The sequence below is a fragment of the Mustela erminea genome, chromosome 2, assembly GCF_009829155.1.
Source record: "Mustela erminea isolate mMusErm1 chromosome 2, mMusErm1.Pri, whole genome shotgun sequence".
NCBI lineage: Eukaryota > Metazoa > Chordata > Mammalia > Carnivora > Mustelidae > Mustela > Mustela erminea.
The window spans coordinates 137,539,397-137,557,015 of record NC_045615.1 but is presented as its reverse complement, the minus strand read 5'-3'; the positions used below and the strand labels follow the sequence as shown (position 1 = coordinate 137,557,015).

General features: G+C 35.1%; 1 protein-coding gene across 5 annotated transcripts in view; it reads left to right on the top strand.

The window, feature by feature from the left end:
• The window catches only part of NFXL1 (nuclear transcription factor, X-box binding like 1), a 76,887-nt gene that overhangs the window by 37,399 nt on the left and 21,869 nt on the right, over positions 1–17,619 (top strand). For all 5 annotated transcript variants that reach the window (XM_032334234.1, XM_032334236.1, XM_032334233.1 and 2 more), the window contains exons 16-18: positions 8,399–8,420; positions 9,086–9,226; positions 14,865–15,031. In XM_032334234.1, the coding sequence (XP_032190125.1) occupies positions 8,399–8,420; positions 9,086–9,226; positions 14,865–15,031 (330 nt within the window). The remainder of the gene's footprint in view (positions 1–8,398; positions 8,421–9,085; positions 9,227–14,864; positions 15,032–17,619) is intronic.

Below are 17,619 nucleotides of genomic sequence, written 5' to 3'. Positions count from 1 at the left end.
TAGTCTGTGAGCTCCTTGAGGACAGAGGAAAACCAGGTTGCAAGTAAGGTAAACTTGAAGGAAACATTGAAAATCAAAGAAAGTAGTGTTCTGGAATGTAGTGTTCCCAGGAAATGGCCTGGACTGGGTTGTAAGGAGTCAAATCCTAGGGTAATATGAATCATGGAATGGTTCATACTTTAGTAGAGGTTATGGAATATAGGAGTAAAAGAAGCACAGAATTCTGGGAACCAATGTAACATTAGAAAACAGCCTGTTGTCTACCATTAAGGTTCCAAACAATATTTGGTATTGTTTTAGAGAGACAGTTGTTATTTCCTTTTATTTCCTTATTTATTTTTATTTATTTATATGTTTATTTTTACAGATTTTATTTATTTATTTGATAGAGAAACAGCAAGAGAGGGAACACAAGCAGGGGAAGCAGGAGAGGGAGAAGCAGGCTTCCCGCAGAGTAGGGAGCCCAATGCGGGCTCACAGGCTCAATCCTAGGACCCTGGGATCATTACCTGAGCTGGAGACAAACGCTTAATGACTGAGCCACCCAGGTGCCCTTCTAATTTCCTTTTAAAGGCTCTCACTCCCATTTTGTCCTTCCATATTTTTCTTTTCAGTGTAAGTAGAAGGTATATTTATATACTGGTTGTGCAGTCAGGTTGGAAGGCAAATGTTGGGAGCTGTATCTACAAACAGTAATTTTAGTCTATAGATTAGTGGAGGGGGAGTTCATAGGCACTTCACTTGTTTGTATAATTGTAGTCAGTTATCTTTGAATTCCTTTGTCTGTCTTACAGGAGGATTATTTAAAAGAGATGCCCATCTTATTTCCTAAAATTCTTAAGGATAGATTAAATATTTTATTAATTAAGTTCATCAAAATTAATTAATTTCCTCAAGGTTGGATTAAACATTTTATGAAGGTATAAAAACTGCCTGAAATTACTAAGTCATGTACTAGAAGTTTAAAGAATTAATTTTAAAAGTCTTTCCTTTGCACTTAATTGTAATGTGCTGCTGAAAGTTCTCTTGGGGGTACATATATTAAAACATTGTGTTTTAGAGTAAGAACTCTTGAGTCCAGTGTTCCTTCTAACTACTACCATGAGTAAGTCCTATATCTTCTCTGTTTGTAAAACAAGGATATTCAAGATATTTACAAAGATGTCAGTGGGGAAGAGAGAATTTTTGGAGGTCTTTATTAAAAAATATTTGTAGTATCTAGTAAACAATTTTTTTCTTAAACTCTTTTTTTCTGATGTTAGTATAGCCACTTCTACCCTCTTTTGGTTACAGTTTACATGGAGGAAGGGACAGATTCTTAGAAATGCAGAAACTTCTGAAACTGACTCAAAAAGAAGTAAAAAATCTGGATAAACCCTTACGTGGTAAAGAGATTAAACTAGTAACCAAAAACCTACCACAAAGAAAAGCCGAAGACAAGTGACTTTACTGGTGAATTCTACCAAATATTTAAGGAATTAACACCAGTGTTTCACTCTGTGAAGACACTTCCTGACGTATTCAATGAAGCTTGTATTTCCTTTATACTAAGAGCAGAAAAAGACATCACAAGAAAACTGTAGATCAGTATCCCTTTTGTATGTAGATACAAAAATTCTCAACCAAATACTAACAGACTGAATCCAGCAACATGTAAAAAGGATTGTACATCATGACCAAGTGGGATATATCCCAGAAATATGAGGTTGATTCAACATATGAAAATCAAAATATCAAAGTAATATTTTATCATAAGAATAAAGGATGATCAGTAGGTATAGGGAAACATTTGACAAAATCCTACATACTTTCTAGATAAAAACACTCAACAAACTTGAATAAACGAATTCCCTCAACTTGATAAAGGGCATCAGTGAAAAACCCTTAATCATACTTAATGGTGAAAGACTAAAAGCTTTCCTGTCAAGAACAGGAGCAAGACTAGGATATCTGACCTTGCCCCTTCCGTTTATGTTTACATTGGTGCTAGCTAAAGCAGGTAGACTAGAGAAAGAAATTAAAAATACATTCACACTGGGAATAAAGAAGTAAAACTATTCGTGTTTTTAAATGATATGGTCTTGTATATGAAAAATCCTAAGGAATTCTTATTCACGCTGTTAGAGATAGTAATTGAGTTTGGTAAAACTATAAAACATTAGTCTACAGAATTCAGTTCTCTACCCTAGCAATGAAGCATCTGAAAATGAAATTAAGAAAACAATTCTACTTCCAGTAGCATTAAAAAAGCAACTTGTTCATTCAACAAATTTAATAAAAGAAATCTGAGATTTTATACCCTGAAAACTATAAAAAATCTTTGAGAGAAATTAAAGAAGACCAATGTCTGTGGTATTGGCATACAGATAGACATATAGATAGAAGGGAATAGAATTGAGAGTCCGACGGCCATAAATGTAGGAATTTATTTCTAATTAGTTTTTGATAAGGTTACTAAGACAGTTATTTAATAAATGGAAATACATTCCATGTTTGTGGATGGGAAGACTTAATATTAGTAAGGACACTGCTACCCAAAATGATCTATAAATTTAACATATTTTTTGTGAAAATCACAGCTGGCTTTTTTTGTGGAAATTTTCCCCCAAAATTCATATGGAAATGCAAAGGACCCTGAATAGCTAAAAACAGTCCTGAAAGTGAAAACCAATGTTAGAGGACTCATAGTTCCTGATTTTAAAATTATAGAACTATAGCAGTCAAGAATCTGTGGTATTGGTGTTGGGAAAGGCATACTGATCAATGGAATAGAATTGAGAGTCCAGAAAGAAACCCGTATCTTTATGGTCAATTGATTTTTTTTTTTTTAAGATTTTATTTATGTATTTGAGGGAGAATGAGTGAGAGAGAGCATGAGAAAGGAGAAGGTCAGAGGGAGAAGCAGACTCCCCAAGGAGCTGGGGAGCCTGATGCGGGACTCGATCCTGGAAGTCCGGGATCATGACCTGAGCCGGAGGCAGTCGCTCACCCAACTGAGCCACACAGGCACCCCTATGGTCAATTGATTTTTGACAAGAGTGTCAATCAAAACAATTCAGTGCGGGGGAAGAATGTTTTATGTCAACATATAGTGCTAAGAGAATGGATATTCATGTTGAAAAAAAATGAATTTGGACCTCTACTTCACAACATATATACATGTTAACTCAAAATGGATCTAAGATCTAGAAGTAAGAGCTATTAAACTCTTAGAAGAAAATATAGGTGTAATTCTTTGTGTTCTGGGTTAGGCAGTGGTTCGTTATATATGACACCTAAAGCATAGGCAACAAAAGAGAAAATTCAGAGGACATTATCAAGCACAGTTTCTTAGTTGTGTTACAAGGACACAATAAAAAAATTGGAAAGACAACCACAGAGTGGAAGAGATAGTTTGCAATTCATATATCCTGTAAGGATATTATCCAGAATATATAAAGTATTCTCAAACTGAGAAACAAAAAGACAAACAATCCAATTTAAAAATGAGCAAAATCTTTGAATAGTCATTCCTCTGAAAAAGATCTTACAAATGGCCAGTAAACATGTGAAAAGGTGCTCAAGTAATTGTTAGGGAAATGCAAGTCAAAACCATAGTAGGGTATCATTTTTCACTCACTAGGAAGGCTAAAATAAAGAAGACGTAAGTGTTGGTGAAGATAGGGAGTAGTTGGAACCATCAAACATTGCTGATGGGAATGTAAAATGGTGCGGCTACTTTGGAAAGCAGTTTGGTAGTTTCTCAAGAAACTAAACTTGGAGCAACTTTACTCTTAGGTATACACCTGAGAGAATTGAAAATATGTGTTCACAAAAAAACCTGGACACGAATATTACAATAATAAGAGCATGATTAGTAATAGCCAGAACATGGAAACAAGTATCTGTTGACTGACGAATGGATAAACAAAATGTGGTGTAACCATGTGTATCATTCACCTATAAAAATGCATGAATTGCTGATACATACTATAACATGGATGAACCTTGAAAACAGTATTCTAAGTGAAAGAAGCCAGGCATAAAAGACCACCTAATGTTTGATTCCATTGCTGTGAAATGTTCAGAATGTCTCTTCTGTAGAGACAGAAAATAGATTGGTGTTTATCAGGGGCTGCGGAGTGACTTCTAATAGTTATAGGGTTACTCTGTTGGTTTTGAAAATATGCTCAATACTGGTCATGGTTACAGTACCTTGTAAATGTACTAAAAATCACTGAATTGTACTTTTAAAAAGTATAAATTTTATGGTATGTGGGTTTTATCTCAGTTCTACTAATTCTGCTAATTCTGATATAATGATTTTTTTCAGTTAGTGTATAATAAAATTATTATAAAGTGTATGTTAAAATTATTGCTTGTCACATGAACTATCCAGGAAGTATAATTTCTTTCTTAGAGTAGAATGTACATGTCATTATTTTTTCTTTAATATGCATGGTATATGCAATATATTTATCTGATATAGTGATATATATGACTTATACGAGATATATTTATGTTTGGGTTTATATACATAATACTTTTTTTATCATAAAGAAAAAAGTACAAATTCATAGTTGTAAATAGAAATGCTTACAGAAAAAAGTAGAAGTGTTTAAAAATATATGTAAAATCACCTTTTCAGTATTCCCTTACCCTCCCCGTCTCTCTCTCCTTTTTTTTTTTTTTAATTTCTTTTCAGCGTAACAGTATTCATTGTTTTTGCACCACACCCAGTGCTCCATGCAATCCGAGCCCTCTCTAATACCCACCACCTGGTACCCCAACATCCCACCCCCACCGCTGCTTCAATCCCCTCAGATTGTTTTTCAGAGTCCATAGTCTCTCAGGGTTCACCTCCCCTTCCAATTTCCCTCAACTCCCTTCTCCTCTCCATCTCCCTTTGTCCTCCATGCTATTTGTTATGCTCCACAAATAAGTGAAACCATATGATAATTGACTCTCTCTGCTTGACTTATTTCACTCAGCATAATCTCTTCCAGTCCCGTCCATGTTGCTACAAAAGTTGGGTATTCATCCTTTCTGATGGAGGCGTAATACTCCATAGTGTATATGGACCACATCTTCCTTATCCATTCGTCCGTTGGAGGGCATCTTGGTTCTTTCCACAGTTTGGCGACCGTGGCCATTGCTGCTAGAAACATTGGGGAGAATGTACATGTTCTTGTCCCTGATTTATTTGACGGAGAGACACAGAGAGAGAGGGAACACAAGCAGGGGGAGTAGGAGAGGGAGAAGCAGGCTTCATGCCAAGCAGGGAGCCCAATGTGGGGCTTGATCCCAGGACCCTGGGATCATGACCTGAGCCCAAGGCAGATGCTAAATGACTGAGCCACCCAGGCGCCCCTTATCTACCATTTTAACATAACATGACTATTAATGATAATTTGGCCACGTTGTAAAAGAATTCTGAACATATGTGCTCTATCATGTATGGTGCCTTTGGCTTCAGGTTATAAAGAACCTAAATAAAAAGTAACATAATAATGTTTATGCCTTGAACAGTGTGGTGGTGGAGCAGCTCTGTGGTTGGATAAGCTGGTTAATGCAATGATGCATCACCAAAGGTCCTGATGGTGTCTGTTTTATCCTCAGTGTGTCATCTTTGCCCTCAGGCTCTTTGGCTTTCTGATCAATTTCCCACCCAGATAGGAAGTTTCCAAAGAGAAAAACAGAAACTGTTTATGCCTTTCTACCATCATCATCTTGTTTAAAAGAATGAGAAGCCTTGGGGCGCCTGAGTGGCTTAGTGAATTAAGCTGCTGCCTTCAGCTCAGGTCATGATCCCAGGGTCCTGGGATCTATCCCCACATAGGGCTCTCTGCTCTGCGGGGAGCCTGCTTCCTCCTCTCTCTCTGCCTGCCTCTTGCCGACTTGTGATCTCTTTCTGTCAAATAAATAAATAAAATAAATCTTTGAAAAAAAAAAAAAAAGAATGAGAAGCCTTTTCCAGAAGCCTCATAGCGAAACTCCTTCTACTTTTCATTGGCCAGAATAGGATCACAAGACAATTTCTAAACCAGTCCCTGGAAAGGGAAGTGGAATGTTTATTTTTTAGTTTTTTAAAATAGACTTTATCTTTTTATAGGTGATTTTTCAGGTTTATAGGAGAATTACACAGGAAGTACAGAGTTCCTATATGATCCTGCTATACATAGTTTCCCTTGTTATTACCATTTTATACTAAGGTGGTACAGTTTTTTTTTTTTTATCATTGAGGAACTGATAGTGGATAATAATATCATAAACTGAAGTCCATAGTTTACATTAGGGTTTGTTTTTTGTGTTGGATGGTTCTGTGAGTGTTGATAATTGGATGATCTCATGTATCCACTGTTCACCATTACAGTATCATACAGAATAGTTTCACTGCCCTAAAAATGTCCTGTGCCACACTGTTCATCCCTCACCATCCTCTCCCTCAAGCCACTCAAGCCTCAAGTTTATCTTTTTAATGTCTCTATAGTGTTGCCTTTTCTAGAATGTCATATAGTTGGAATCATACAGTTTGTAGCCTTTTCAGCGTATTTCATGTAGCAATGTGCATTTGAATTTCCTCTGTGTCTTTTTATGTCTTGAATTTCCTCTGTGTCTTTTTTATGTCTTATTATTCATTGTCAGTTCCTCTCGTTTCTTTTTACTGCTGAATAATACTCCACGGTATGAATGTGCCACAGTTTGTTTATCCATTTACCTATTGAAGGACATTTTGGTTGCTTCCAAATTCTGTTATAAACATTTATGTGTAGATTTTGCTGCATCATATGGTAAGCCTGGTTTAACATCGTAAGATACTGCCGCACCGTCTAATGAGATGGCTATACCGTGTTGCATTCTCATCACAGTGAGAGTGCCTGGTGGCCTGTATTCTTGCCAGCATATGCTACTGTCCACGTTTTGAGTTTTAGTCATTCTAATAGATTTGCAGTGGCATCTCATTTTATTTATTTATTTTTTAATTTTTAAAGATTTTATTTATTTATTTGACAGACGGAGATCACAGGTAGGCAGAGAGGCAGGCAGGCGGGGTTGGGGGTAAGGAGGCTCCCCGCTGAGCAGAGAGCCCGATGCGGGCTCAATCCCAGGACCCCGAGGCCATGACCTGAGCTGAAGTCAGAGGCTTTAACCCACTGAGCCACCCAGGCGCCCTGGCATCTCATTTTAATTGGCAGTTTTCTAATGACACATGGCGTTCAGCATCTTTTCACATGTTTATTTGCTGCCTGTACATCATCTTTGGAAGGTGAAGTGTCTGTTCTGTCTTTAAATCTTTACCGTTTTTTAATTGGGTTGTTTGCTTTCCTCTTGGGCTTTAAGAACTGTTTTTACATTTTGGATACAAGCCCTTTACCAGATACATGTTTTCCAGATACTTTCAGCCAGTCTGTGGCTTTTCATTTAAAATGTGTTTTCATTTAGCACTTTCATTTAAGTGTTTTTCACAAAGCAGATGTTTTGGTTTTATAAAGTCCTTCTTAACCATTTTTCTTTGGGAGATGACGATTTTGGTGTTGAATCTAAAAAATCATTATATCCAACTCACCTACATTTTCTCCTATGTTTATAGTTTCACACTTCACATTTGGGTCTGTGATCCTTTTCGAGTAACTGTTGTGAAAGGTGTAAGGCCTTTTGGGATTTTTTTGTGTGTGATGTCTATTCCATTGCCAACCATTTGTTGGAAAGACTATCACTTGTCTATTCGGTTGCCTTTTTCCTTTGTCAGAGATCATTCGACTGTATTTATGAAGGTCTGTTTCTGGGCTTTCTATCCTGTTCCATTCTGTTAGCAGTACCATACTGTCTTAATCACTGTAGCTTTCAGTATGTCTTTAAGCTGGGTAGTGTTAATACTCTGTTGTTTTTCAGTACTGTATTGCTCTCTTTTTTGTTTGTTTGTTTTTCCATATAGAACTTAGAATCAGTTTGTTGGTGTCCTCTATTAATAACTTGCTGGGATGTTGATTAGAATTATGTTGAATCTAGATCAAGTTGGGAAAGAAGCAACATTTTAACAATATTTGCACCTTCCTATCAGTGAACAGAGGATATCTCATCATTTATTTAGATTGCTTTTGATTTCTTTCATCGGTGTTTTGTAGTTTTGCTCAAATAGATCATGTATGTATTTTGTTAGATTTGTATCTATCTTATTTTTTGTGCTAATATAAGTGGTATGTTTTAAATTTCAAATTTCAATTGTTCATTGCTGGCATATAGAAGAGCAAATGGCTTTTGAATGTTAACTTTGTATCCTGCAGTTTTTCTGTAATCACTTATTATTTCCATATGTGTTTATTTTTTATTCTTAATAGAACCAGTAGACTTAGCACCTTTGCTTTAGATAATCTTTTTAAAGAATTTGTAATATTTTTGTTTTATTTTTTTCTTGCAGAGAATGTCTTGGGAAGCATGAGGTGAGTTATAGGCACCAATTTTTAAGGGAAGCTTATAATCTGTGCCTCTTCTATTGAGGATTGTTAGAAATGACAAAGTCAAAGTTTTTTTTGTTTGTTTGTTTGTTTTTAGTTCTTTAAAAAGTATAAGAGTTTATCTGCAGATTTTTTTTTTTAATTTAAAAATTTTAAAATACTTTATTTTAGAGCGGGAGAGTGAGAGCTCTTTCGTGCCAGTGGGGGAAGGGGCAGAGTGGGAGGGAGAGAAGCAGACTCCCCACTGAGCAGGGACCTGACCTGGAGTTTGATCACAAGACCCTGAAATCATGACCTTAGCTGAAATCAAGAGTTGGATGCGCAGCCCACTGAGACACCCAGGCGCCATCTGCTGATTTTTAAAATATATTGTGCTTTTTTAACCTATGTATATAGGTTATATGTATATGTGGTCTCTATAGCATTGTTTTATTGAATTTCCCTTTTAGGAATAGAATGTGTTGTTTGTTGGCATTCATTTTTTGGATTTTTTGATAAATTACTTTGATTTTGAAAATTACTATTATTATATGAAAATGTGTTAGTTCTTTATGAAACTTATTCTCAAGTGATAACAGAGTCATTTCAGAAACATGGGTCCAGGTTTTGTGTGTATTGATATTTTTCTCCTTCTTCTTTTGTTTTTTAAGGTGAGTCCACTCCCATGCCATGCTGTAGGACCATACTCTTGTAAGAGAGTATGTGGACGAACCTTAGATTGTCAGAATCATACGTGTATGAAAGAATGCCACAAAGTAACTGAAATTGATGCCTGCGTTGGCAAAAACAAGGTAATATCCTTAGGCTGAATGTATATGTCCTTATAGTATGCTTGAAATATTTTTTTGAATAATTACGCTGTAAATATTTTTCTATTTTGTTAGAACTTTTTTCTTTCTTCTTGCCTTTATCCCTTTTTCTACCTTGTCTCTCTTAATACAGCCAACTTTAACAGCGTGGTGTATATTTATCTTTGTGCAAGCTCATGATAATAAGCCTTTTAATGTTCTCTGAACATACTGTACTGTGTTAATACATAGGCTTTGATTTTTGATAAAACTACAGAAATCATCTATCTATTTAGATAGTAGGTAGCAATATATCACTTCCACTTCTGTCCATTTATATCTCTGGATATAGTCTGGAGCTTTTGTTCTCAGCAATTTTTTAAAACCTAACATCTTTGATAAGTTGTGTTCACAATTTTAATAAATTCCTAATCTTTCATTGGAAATAAAGTAAATAGCATCACAGATGTAGGGCATGTGTGTGTGAAATTCACTAAAAGCATTTTACCAAGCATATGAGAAGCCAATCATTGAAAGATCTCTAAAATTGCCATTTTACAAGGAAAAATAAACGTAGCTAATCAAATTTTAAATGATATTTAATTTTATTTTTGAACATTAAATTCATCACATAAAAACAAACATAGAACAAGAAAATTATTTTAAATAACAATAAAATATAAAAGACTCCTGTTAAGACAGAGATACAGATAGTCTCCTATTCTGAATTTCCTAGGCCATATGAGAGGTTATGGCCGAGAAAATATAGGCTGAAATGTTTTTTATCTCCAAGAATAGTCAGGGAAATCTTTATTTATCATTAACCACTCTACTTTTTATCTACTTCTGTGATTGAGGGTGTTGTTATGTCCCATGTGATACAGTTAAAAACTAACTCTTCATCCTCCTGTGTCCCAGAATGATTAATTTGCCAGAATCCCCTGCCAGGCTACATTTGACATGATGTGTGAATAAAAAATAAACTTCAGTTATATAAAAAATTGTATATTTTAAAAATATTTAATTTTTTTTGTAAACTTCCATTCTTTAGGGTATCATAATACTATTAGCAAGTGTGTTTAATGAGGAATAAACAAAAATTTTAAGATTTGTTTTATTAAATAACATTAAATTTACAAATGGTTATGAATTGTATGTTACTGAAAGTTTCACTTGCATTGTTCTTTTTTTGGTCTTTGATTTGGTGATTGAAAAGCATGATAACCTAAGCCTCCGTAGTATCATTCTTGCTCATATGCAGACATGTCAGTGTATTGCTTATAACCTCTTCATCAGTCCATGCTTTGATCCTTAATAAAAATGTACTCATGATAAAATGAAAAAGATATTAGAATTATAAAAATTTATACTAATGTAATAATTCAAAACCACTTTAACTAATGAGAATATAGCTGCTGTATGGCTTTCCTCTTCTTGATTTCCAGAACATTAAGTGAGTTGAAAAAACAAAACGCACTTCAAGAGCTGATTTGACACTGATTGGGGAATTATCTTGGATTATCCCAGCATTGCTTCATGGGCAATTGCTGTGGTAAAATATGGGTTATAAGTTCTGTGCAGTTCTTAATTTAGCTACAAGTCTGTCTTTATCTCCCACTCAGGGAAGGCTGATGCAGTGCAGCAGAGTGAAAATTATATGATTTGAGGGATAACTTTATATTCGCTATAATTTATATATTAAAAATGAAATAACTCATAAACTTCTTAAATTCCTTACTGTAATATCTCAATTGAGACCCATTGGAGAAGATCTCCTTGCATGTCCCTCTTGACCCAAATGGCTCTGGAATTACTAATGCAGTTTCTACCTTGAATTCTAGCACAGGGCCTACAACAAAGCAGATATTAAAAGTGTTTATTGAATTGACTGGAATCAAAATTCTTTTGCTTATCTCTGTTCCGGTCTCTCCCTGGCTTTCCTGACAGATCCCAGTCCAATCAAGGCTGTTCTTAAAGGCAGGGCCTCTGATTGCTACCATTAGCAACAAATATATCCCTGTTGTCTAATTCATACATTGGAGTGAGTGGAACAGAGTGGTTAACTGGGGAAAGGTGTGAAGCCAATGGCAAATGAAGTGTGTATTTCCCAAGGAAACCTGGGCACGGATATTTTTGAGTGACTGAATGAAGAAATAATGAAGATAGTCTTCCCTCTGGGAAAAATCTATACCAAAAATTTAAAAAAAAGAAAATATAGGTACATAATCACACACAGACGATATATTTCTTACATAATTATGTATGTGATAAACCCCTGCCACACAGTGTTGTCTGCGTGATGGGCATCACCTGGAATCTTGGAAATGCAAACTCTCAGGTCTCACCTCAGTATTTTAGCAATTGCCAAGTGTTTGAGTTACTGCTAAAGGCAATGTGTGTAATGTGTGATGCTTCATTGATTTAAAAAAAAAAAGAATTATGTTACAATCAAGAGCCTCGCTGAGAGATTGGAATTTAATTATTCCAGACATTAAAAATAAGGAATAATTCTGTAATGTGATAGAGGTACTAATTATTGCTACAATGACAGTCTTATTACAATATGTAAATGTTCAACACCTTAAATTAAAAAAATGTCAAATATTTGTTAATAAGATGGGAAAAAAGAGAATTTTACTTTCCAAGATTTATTTTCCAGTTTGTAATACTAACCCAAATGTTAATTCTGCTTTCCTTCTCATCATCTCATTGCTTATAATGAGGATTGCTATCTTCCCTGGATTTCCAGCTGTCTGATGAATCAGGAAAAACTCATTTTAAAAGCTGATATGACTGATTGGGGAATTATTGTGGATTATCTCAATATTGTTCCCTGGGTTAAAATTTGTTTTCTTTTTATTTTTTAAGGAGAACTGTGTAAGATATTTGACAGCCAGGCTTGCTGTATTTCTGAGTTAGATAGTTCCTTCTAGAAGATAGAACTTGACATTAGAAGTGATCCAGGAAGGTAGCTTAGCAAGTACAGCTTTAGTGATTTTTTTTTTTCATAATTGGAAGGAAGGAGCCCCATATCATCAGTATAATTCTTCTTTTGCAGATAAGGAAACTGAAGGTTATCAAGTGACTTGTTCATGGTCATGTAACAGGAGAGCAGTAATAAGAAAGTAGTAGTACCCCTGCCTTAACTCCCAGCCCAGTATGTTCTTCTGTTTCATGTTATTTAAGTGAAAGATTATTGCAGGCGTACCACATAGCCAGGAAAAAAACAAGTGAAACAGACAGTGTGCGTCATCTTTGGCTATATTTCCATATTTTGAGACTCATTGCCTATATTTCTCCTAGTCTTTCCAATTTCAGAAAGTTATATTACCAGTTTTAGCCAGTTCTGCAGATTAAAGGGAGGAACATTTCTTTTTTTTTTTTTTTAAAGATTTTATTTATTTATTTGACAGAGAGAAATCACAAGTAGATGGAGAGGCAGGCAGAGAGAGAGAGAGAGGGAAGCAGGCTCCCTGACGAGCAGAGAGCCCGATGCGGGACTTGATCCCAGGACCCTGAGATCATGACCTGAGCCGAAGGCAGCGGCTTAACCCACTGAGCCACCCAGGCGCCCAGGGAGGAACATTTCTTGATTTCTTTCTTCATTGTCCTTGTCTCACTACACACCTCGTCAGGTTTATCTTCAAAGTATATCCGTGAGTCTGACTGTTTCCTGTAATCTCTACCATACCCTCCTCATCCAAGCCACCATCTTCTCTTCCCTAGAGATGTCTGTACTATTCTCCCAGCCAGCTTCTGTACTCCCAGTTTCTTCTTACTGCATCCGCTAGATTCATCATTTACAAATGTAAGTTAAAAAATGTAAGTTAAAAAAAAATGTAAGGCGTGTTATCTCCTGGCTCAATACGCATCAGTTATTCTCAGGATAAAATCCAAATGGCCTTATGAGGGCTTGCCTCTTTCCTGCCTCTTAGCACTCATCACTCATGTGCTCATTTTTGCTTCTACTCTTTTTTTTTTTTTTTAAGATTTTATTTATTTCTTTGACAGACAGAGATCACAGGTAGGCAGAGAGGCAGGCATAGAGAGAGAAGGAAGCAGGCTTCCTGTGGAGCAGAGTCTGATGTGGGGCTTGATCCCAAGATCCTGGGATCATGACCTGAGCTGAAGGCAGAGGCTTTAACCCACTGAGCCCCCCAGGCACCCCTCTCCTTCTATTCTTGTTATTTCTTAAATATTCCACATTTGTTCTATATCAGAGGTTTTGCACTTAGTGTTCTTTTCTCTGGGACTCTACATTTGTATGGCTCTCTCCCTTATTTATTCTGTTCCAACATGAAATTTATCAGATAGATCTTCCTTCTTATTGCTTCTTTTACTCCCTCTTAACCTCCTTTATCTTTTTTCAGAGTGCTTATGGAGACATTCTATTATGTTCTTTACCTCCCCCCATTAAATTGAAGTTTCTTAGGTCAGAGGTCGCTGCCATTTTGCACATTTCCAGCATGTGAATTAATTTCTGGTGTATGATGCTGGAAGAGTGTAGAATAAGTTAATATACTTTTAAAAATAAAAAATAGAAATTATTTATAGAAGAATGTTTCCTAATTGAAACACTTTCTCTTTTTAATCCCATATGTCAAAAATAGGATTTTTATTGACATAATCACTGTTTTGTAATCATGGCTATACTTAGGAATGATAACAGAATTTTTAAACTTTAAACTTAAGAGCTTGGTATCCTAGCTCTCGTACTTTATCTCATGTATGACATGTGAAAATAAATAATAGCCTGCAATAATAATTTTAAACTTCTTTAGTAGGTAGATGGTAGTTAAATTATTAAATTACTAGAGCAAAGAGGTACCTTGTTGAATTTATATTGAAGTACATTTATTTGTAAATGTAATGTAACTTTGGTTCATTGAAGTACATTAAACATAAATTGCTGGTCATTCTCCTTTTTCACCTCTATGTATGTTTCTGTTTGGCAAGGTGAGAGCAGTATATCTAGAACAGTGCATGCTTTGGGAATTTTTATTTATGTGTTAACATAGTGTTGATTTCTTTAGTTTGATGGTGATCATGTTTCTTGGGTGGAAATGAATTAACAATGTTTTATTTTGGGAGACCTGGGTGGCTCAGTTGTTAAGTGTATGCCTTTGGCTCAGGTCATGATCCCAGGGTCCTGGGATCCAGTCCTGCATCTGGCTCCCTGCACAGCATGGAGCCTGCTTCTCCCTCTGCCTCTGCTGGTCCTCTTGCTTATACTCTCTCTCTCCTTCTTTCTTTCTCAAATTAATAAAACATAAAAAAATAAACAATGTTTTATTTATTTCTGTTATGACTATTCTTTGGGAAGTAATTTACATTTTTAGAGGAATACTTGTAATTTACAATTTACAGTTTGATTTAGTGAGGTTTGTAGATATAAAATCTTTGTGAATAATGGTCATATTGATACCTTCCTGTTCTTCATTTTGAATGTGTATTTTTTCATTTTGAATATTTTTAAGAGTGCAAGCATGCAAGCACTATTTTATTAACTGTATTCCTAAGAGCTTCAAGAGTACTTTCTTTTAATGGGATGCATAAATTTTATATATATATTTTATAATTTTAATATATAGAAATGTTAGACTTCTGTACTTAGATGATTTATTACCTTACTTCCTATCAGGCTGGCCCAGAATGCCTTCAGTGTGAAGAAGGGTGCTCTAAATCACGGCCTCCTGGTTGTCCCCATCCATGTGTTTTGCCGTGTCATCCTGGAGAATGTCCTCCCTGTGTTCAGATGCTTAGAATAAAATGTCACTGCAAGATCACAAGCCTATATGTGGAATGCAGGTAAGTGGACTGAAGAAATATTCTTGTTTTACTATAATTATTTCTAACCAGTATTTTTTTAATAATTCAGAATCCTATGAAGAGTACTGCAAGGAACATTATTCATGGTCACCCATAGATGCCTGAAGCTTAGACTTTCCAGTAGAGACCTGAAGAAAGAAATGTAGAACCCTTCACCTTGTACATTCTGAACCCTGATTTCAAAGACAGTTACGCTTTTTTTCTATTTAGGGATTCTGTTTAAGATTTTTTTTAAAGGAAAAAAGTTGTATCGCTGCTTTCAAAAATGTAGAAACATTTCTATAACAGATCGCTCAGTTAACAGTGTCAAAATAGAATTTTGTTGGATGAAAAGTAAAGTGCACGTAGCTACTGAGACACGATTTTTAAATTACAGACTTTTACTACAAATGTATCTGTTAGGGCATTTGTCATATTAGGCTATGACTTCTATATTTCCTTTACTTAAAAAAATGTACACTCAACGAAGTGCATGTTTTTTGCTTGTGGATTATGTGGAGAGAAAAAAAATTCCCATTTTTTTTCTACTTAATCACGATCTAACATAATTTACTAACTTGTTCAGCTCCATTTAGCCAAGTTTGTAAAGTAGGTTCTTTGTAAGTATATTTTACTGAAGTTAAATTTGGGAATATGGCTTTGTTTCTAATTTTTTAAACAGATGTACCTCTTGAAAAATGCTTGTTAATATTAACTTAAACTTGTTTTTGTCATTTGGACTCTAGGCTCATGTTCTGTTAAATTGCAAAAGTCAGATTTTATTCTTTTTAAATATGAAAATTGTTCTGTTGAAATTTTAAGAATAAAATATTTCTTTAGCTTTGGAAGTTTTGTAGAGAGAGTGAAGAGGGCAGTTTTGCTTTATTGATGAGTAATACCAAGGAAAGATATTTCCTTTGGTCTAGCAGGGTTGAAATTTCCCTGTCTTGCTTCTTTTTCCCTTTGTCATGTAGTTTCCCAAGGGTGACTTTACCTTTTTACCTTCCTGTCCAGAGTGTTGCCTTTCCAAGATCAGCTCCTTGATTCTTGTGCACGTTTTAAAGTTTCTTCCCATAGTTAGTACTCTGATCTACACTAGGTGGACTTTCTCTTTCTGGTGTGAGGTTAACTCAGTTGCCCTCTTCTTTTTTCTGCTCAGTTTTTCCAGAACTCTACTGGTTCTCTGAAATCATTTGCTGAGAGAACTTGAGAAGTAGGTCTGCTATGAATTGGTATTTATTTTTCTACTTATAGGTAATCTTGAAGTTTGTAGAATTTGTATCTTCTAGGTATGAGGAAGCTGTGGAATTTTAATGATTTTATTATTAAGTTGAATGATTGTTGGGGGGAATGTGTGGATATATATGGATTGAGGTGGCTTCCATTACTACAGCTCTCTGGAGTTCCTTTTTCCTTCCCTTGAATATATATCTGAAGGATATGTTTTCAAGCAGAATACACATTCTTTTCAAGTGTATATGGAACATTCTTCAGAATAGATCAATATTAGGTCCAAAAGAGGCCTCAACAAATACAAAAGAGTAAAGTCATACATGCACCTTTTCTGATCACAACACTATGAAACTAGAAGTCAACCACAAGAAAAAAATCTGGAAAAACCACAAATACATGGAGGTTAAAGAACATGCTACTAAAAAATGAATGGGTCAACCAGGAAACCAAAGAAGAAATTAAAAAGAAAATAAATACATGGAAACAAATGAAAACAAAATGGTCTAAAACCTTTGGGATGCAATGAAAACGGTCCTAAGAGGGAAGAATATAGCAATACAGGTCTACCTCAGGCAGCAAGAAAAATCTCAAATAAATAACCTAACCTTACACCTAAAGGAATTACAAAAAGAGCAACAAAAGAAGTCTAAAGAAGCAGAAGGAAGGAGATAATAGAGATTAGAGCAGAAATAAATGATATAGAAAAGAAAACAATAGAAATGATCAATGAAACAAGGAGCTGGTTCTTTGAAAAAAATTAGTAAAATTGATAAACCTCTAGCCAGACTTATCAAAAAGAAAAAAGAGGAAGGACCCAAATAAAATCACAAATGAGGAGAAATAATAATATCACAGAAATACAAACAATTAGAGTATTATGAAAAACTCCATGCCAACAAATTGAACAAACTAGAAGAAACAGATACATTCTTAGAAACATATAGACTACCAAATCTGAAACAAGAAGAAATACAAAGCTTGAACATAGTGGTAATCAGCAAAGAAATTCAATCAATAGTCAAAAAACTGCCAAAAACAAAAGTCCAGGACCAGATGGCTTCACAGGAGAATTCTATCAAACATTTAGAGAAAAGTTAATAACTTCCTTTCAAACTATTTCAAAAAATAGAAAAAGGAAGGAAAACTTTCAAATTAATTTTATGAGGTCAGCATTACCTGATATCAAAACCAGATAAAGATATCACTAAAAAAGAGTACTATAGGCCTATATTCCTTGTGAACATAGATGCAGAAATTCTCAATAAAATAGTAGCAAACTGAATCTGACATTAAAAAAAAATCATTCACTGTGACCAAGAGGAATTAATTTCTGGGTAGCCAGCATGGTTCAATAT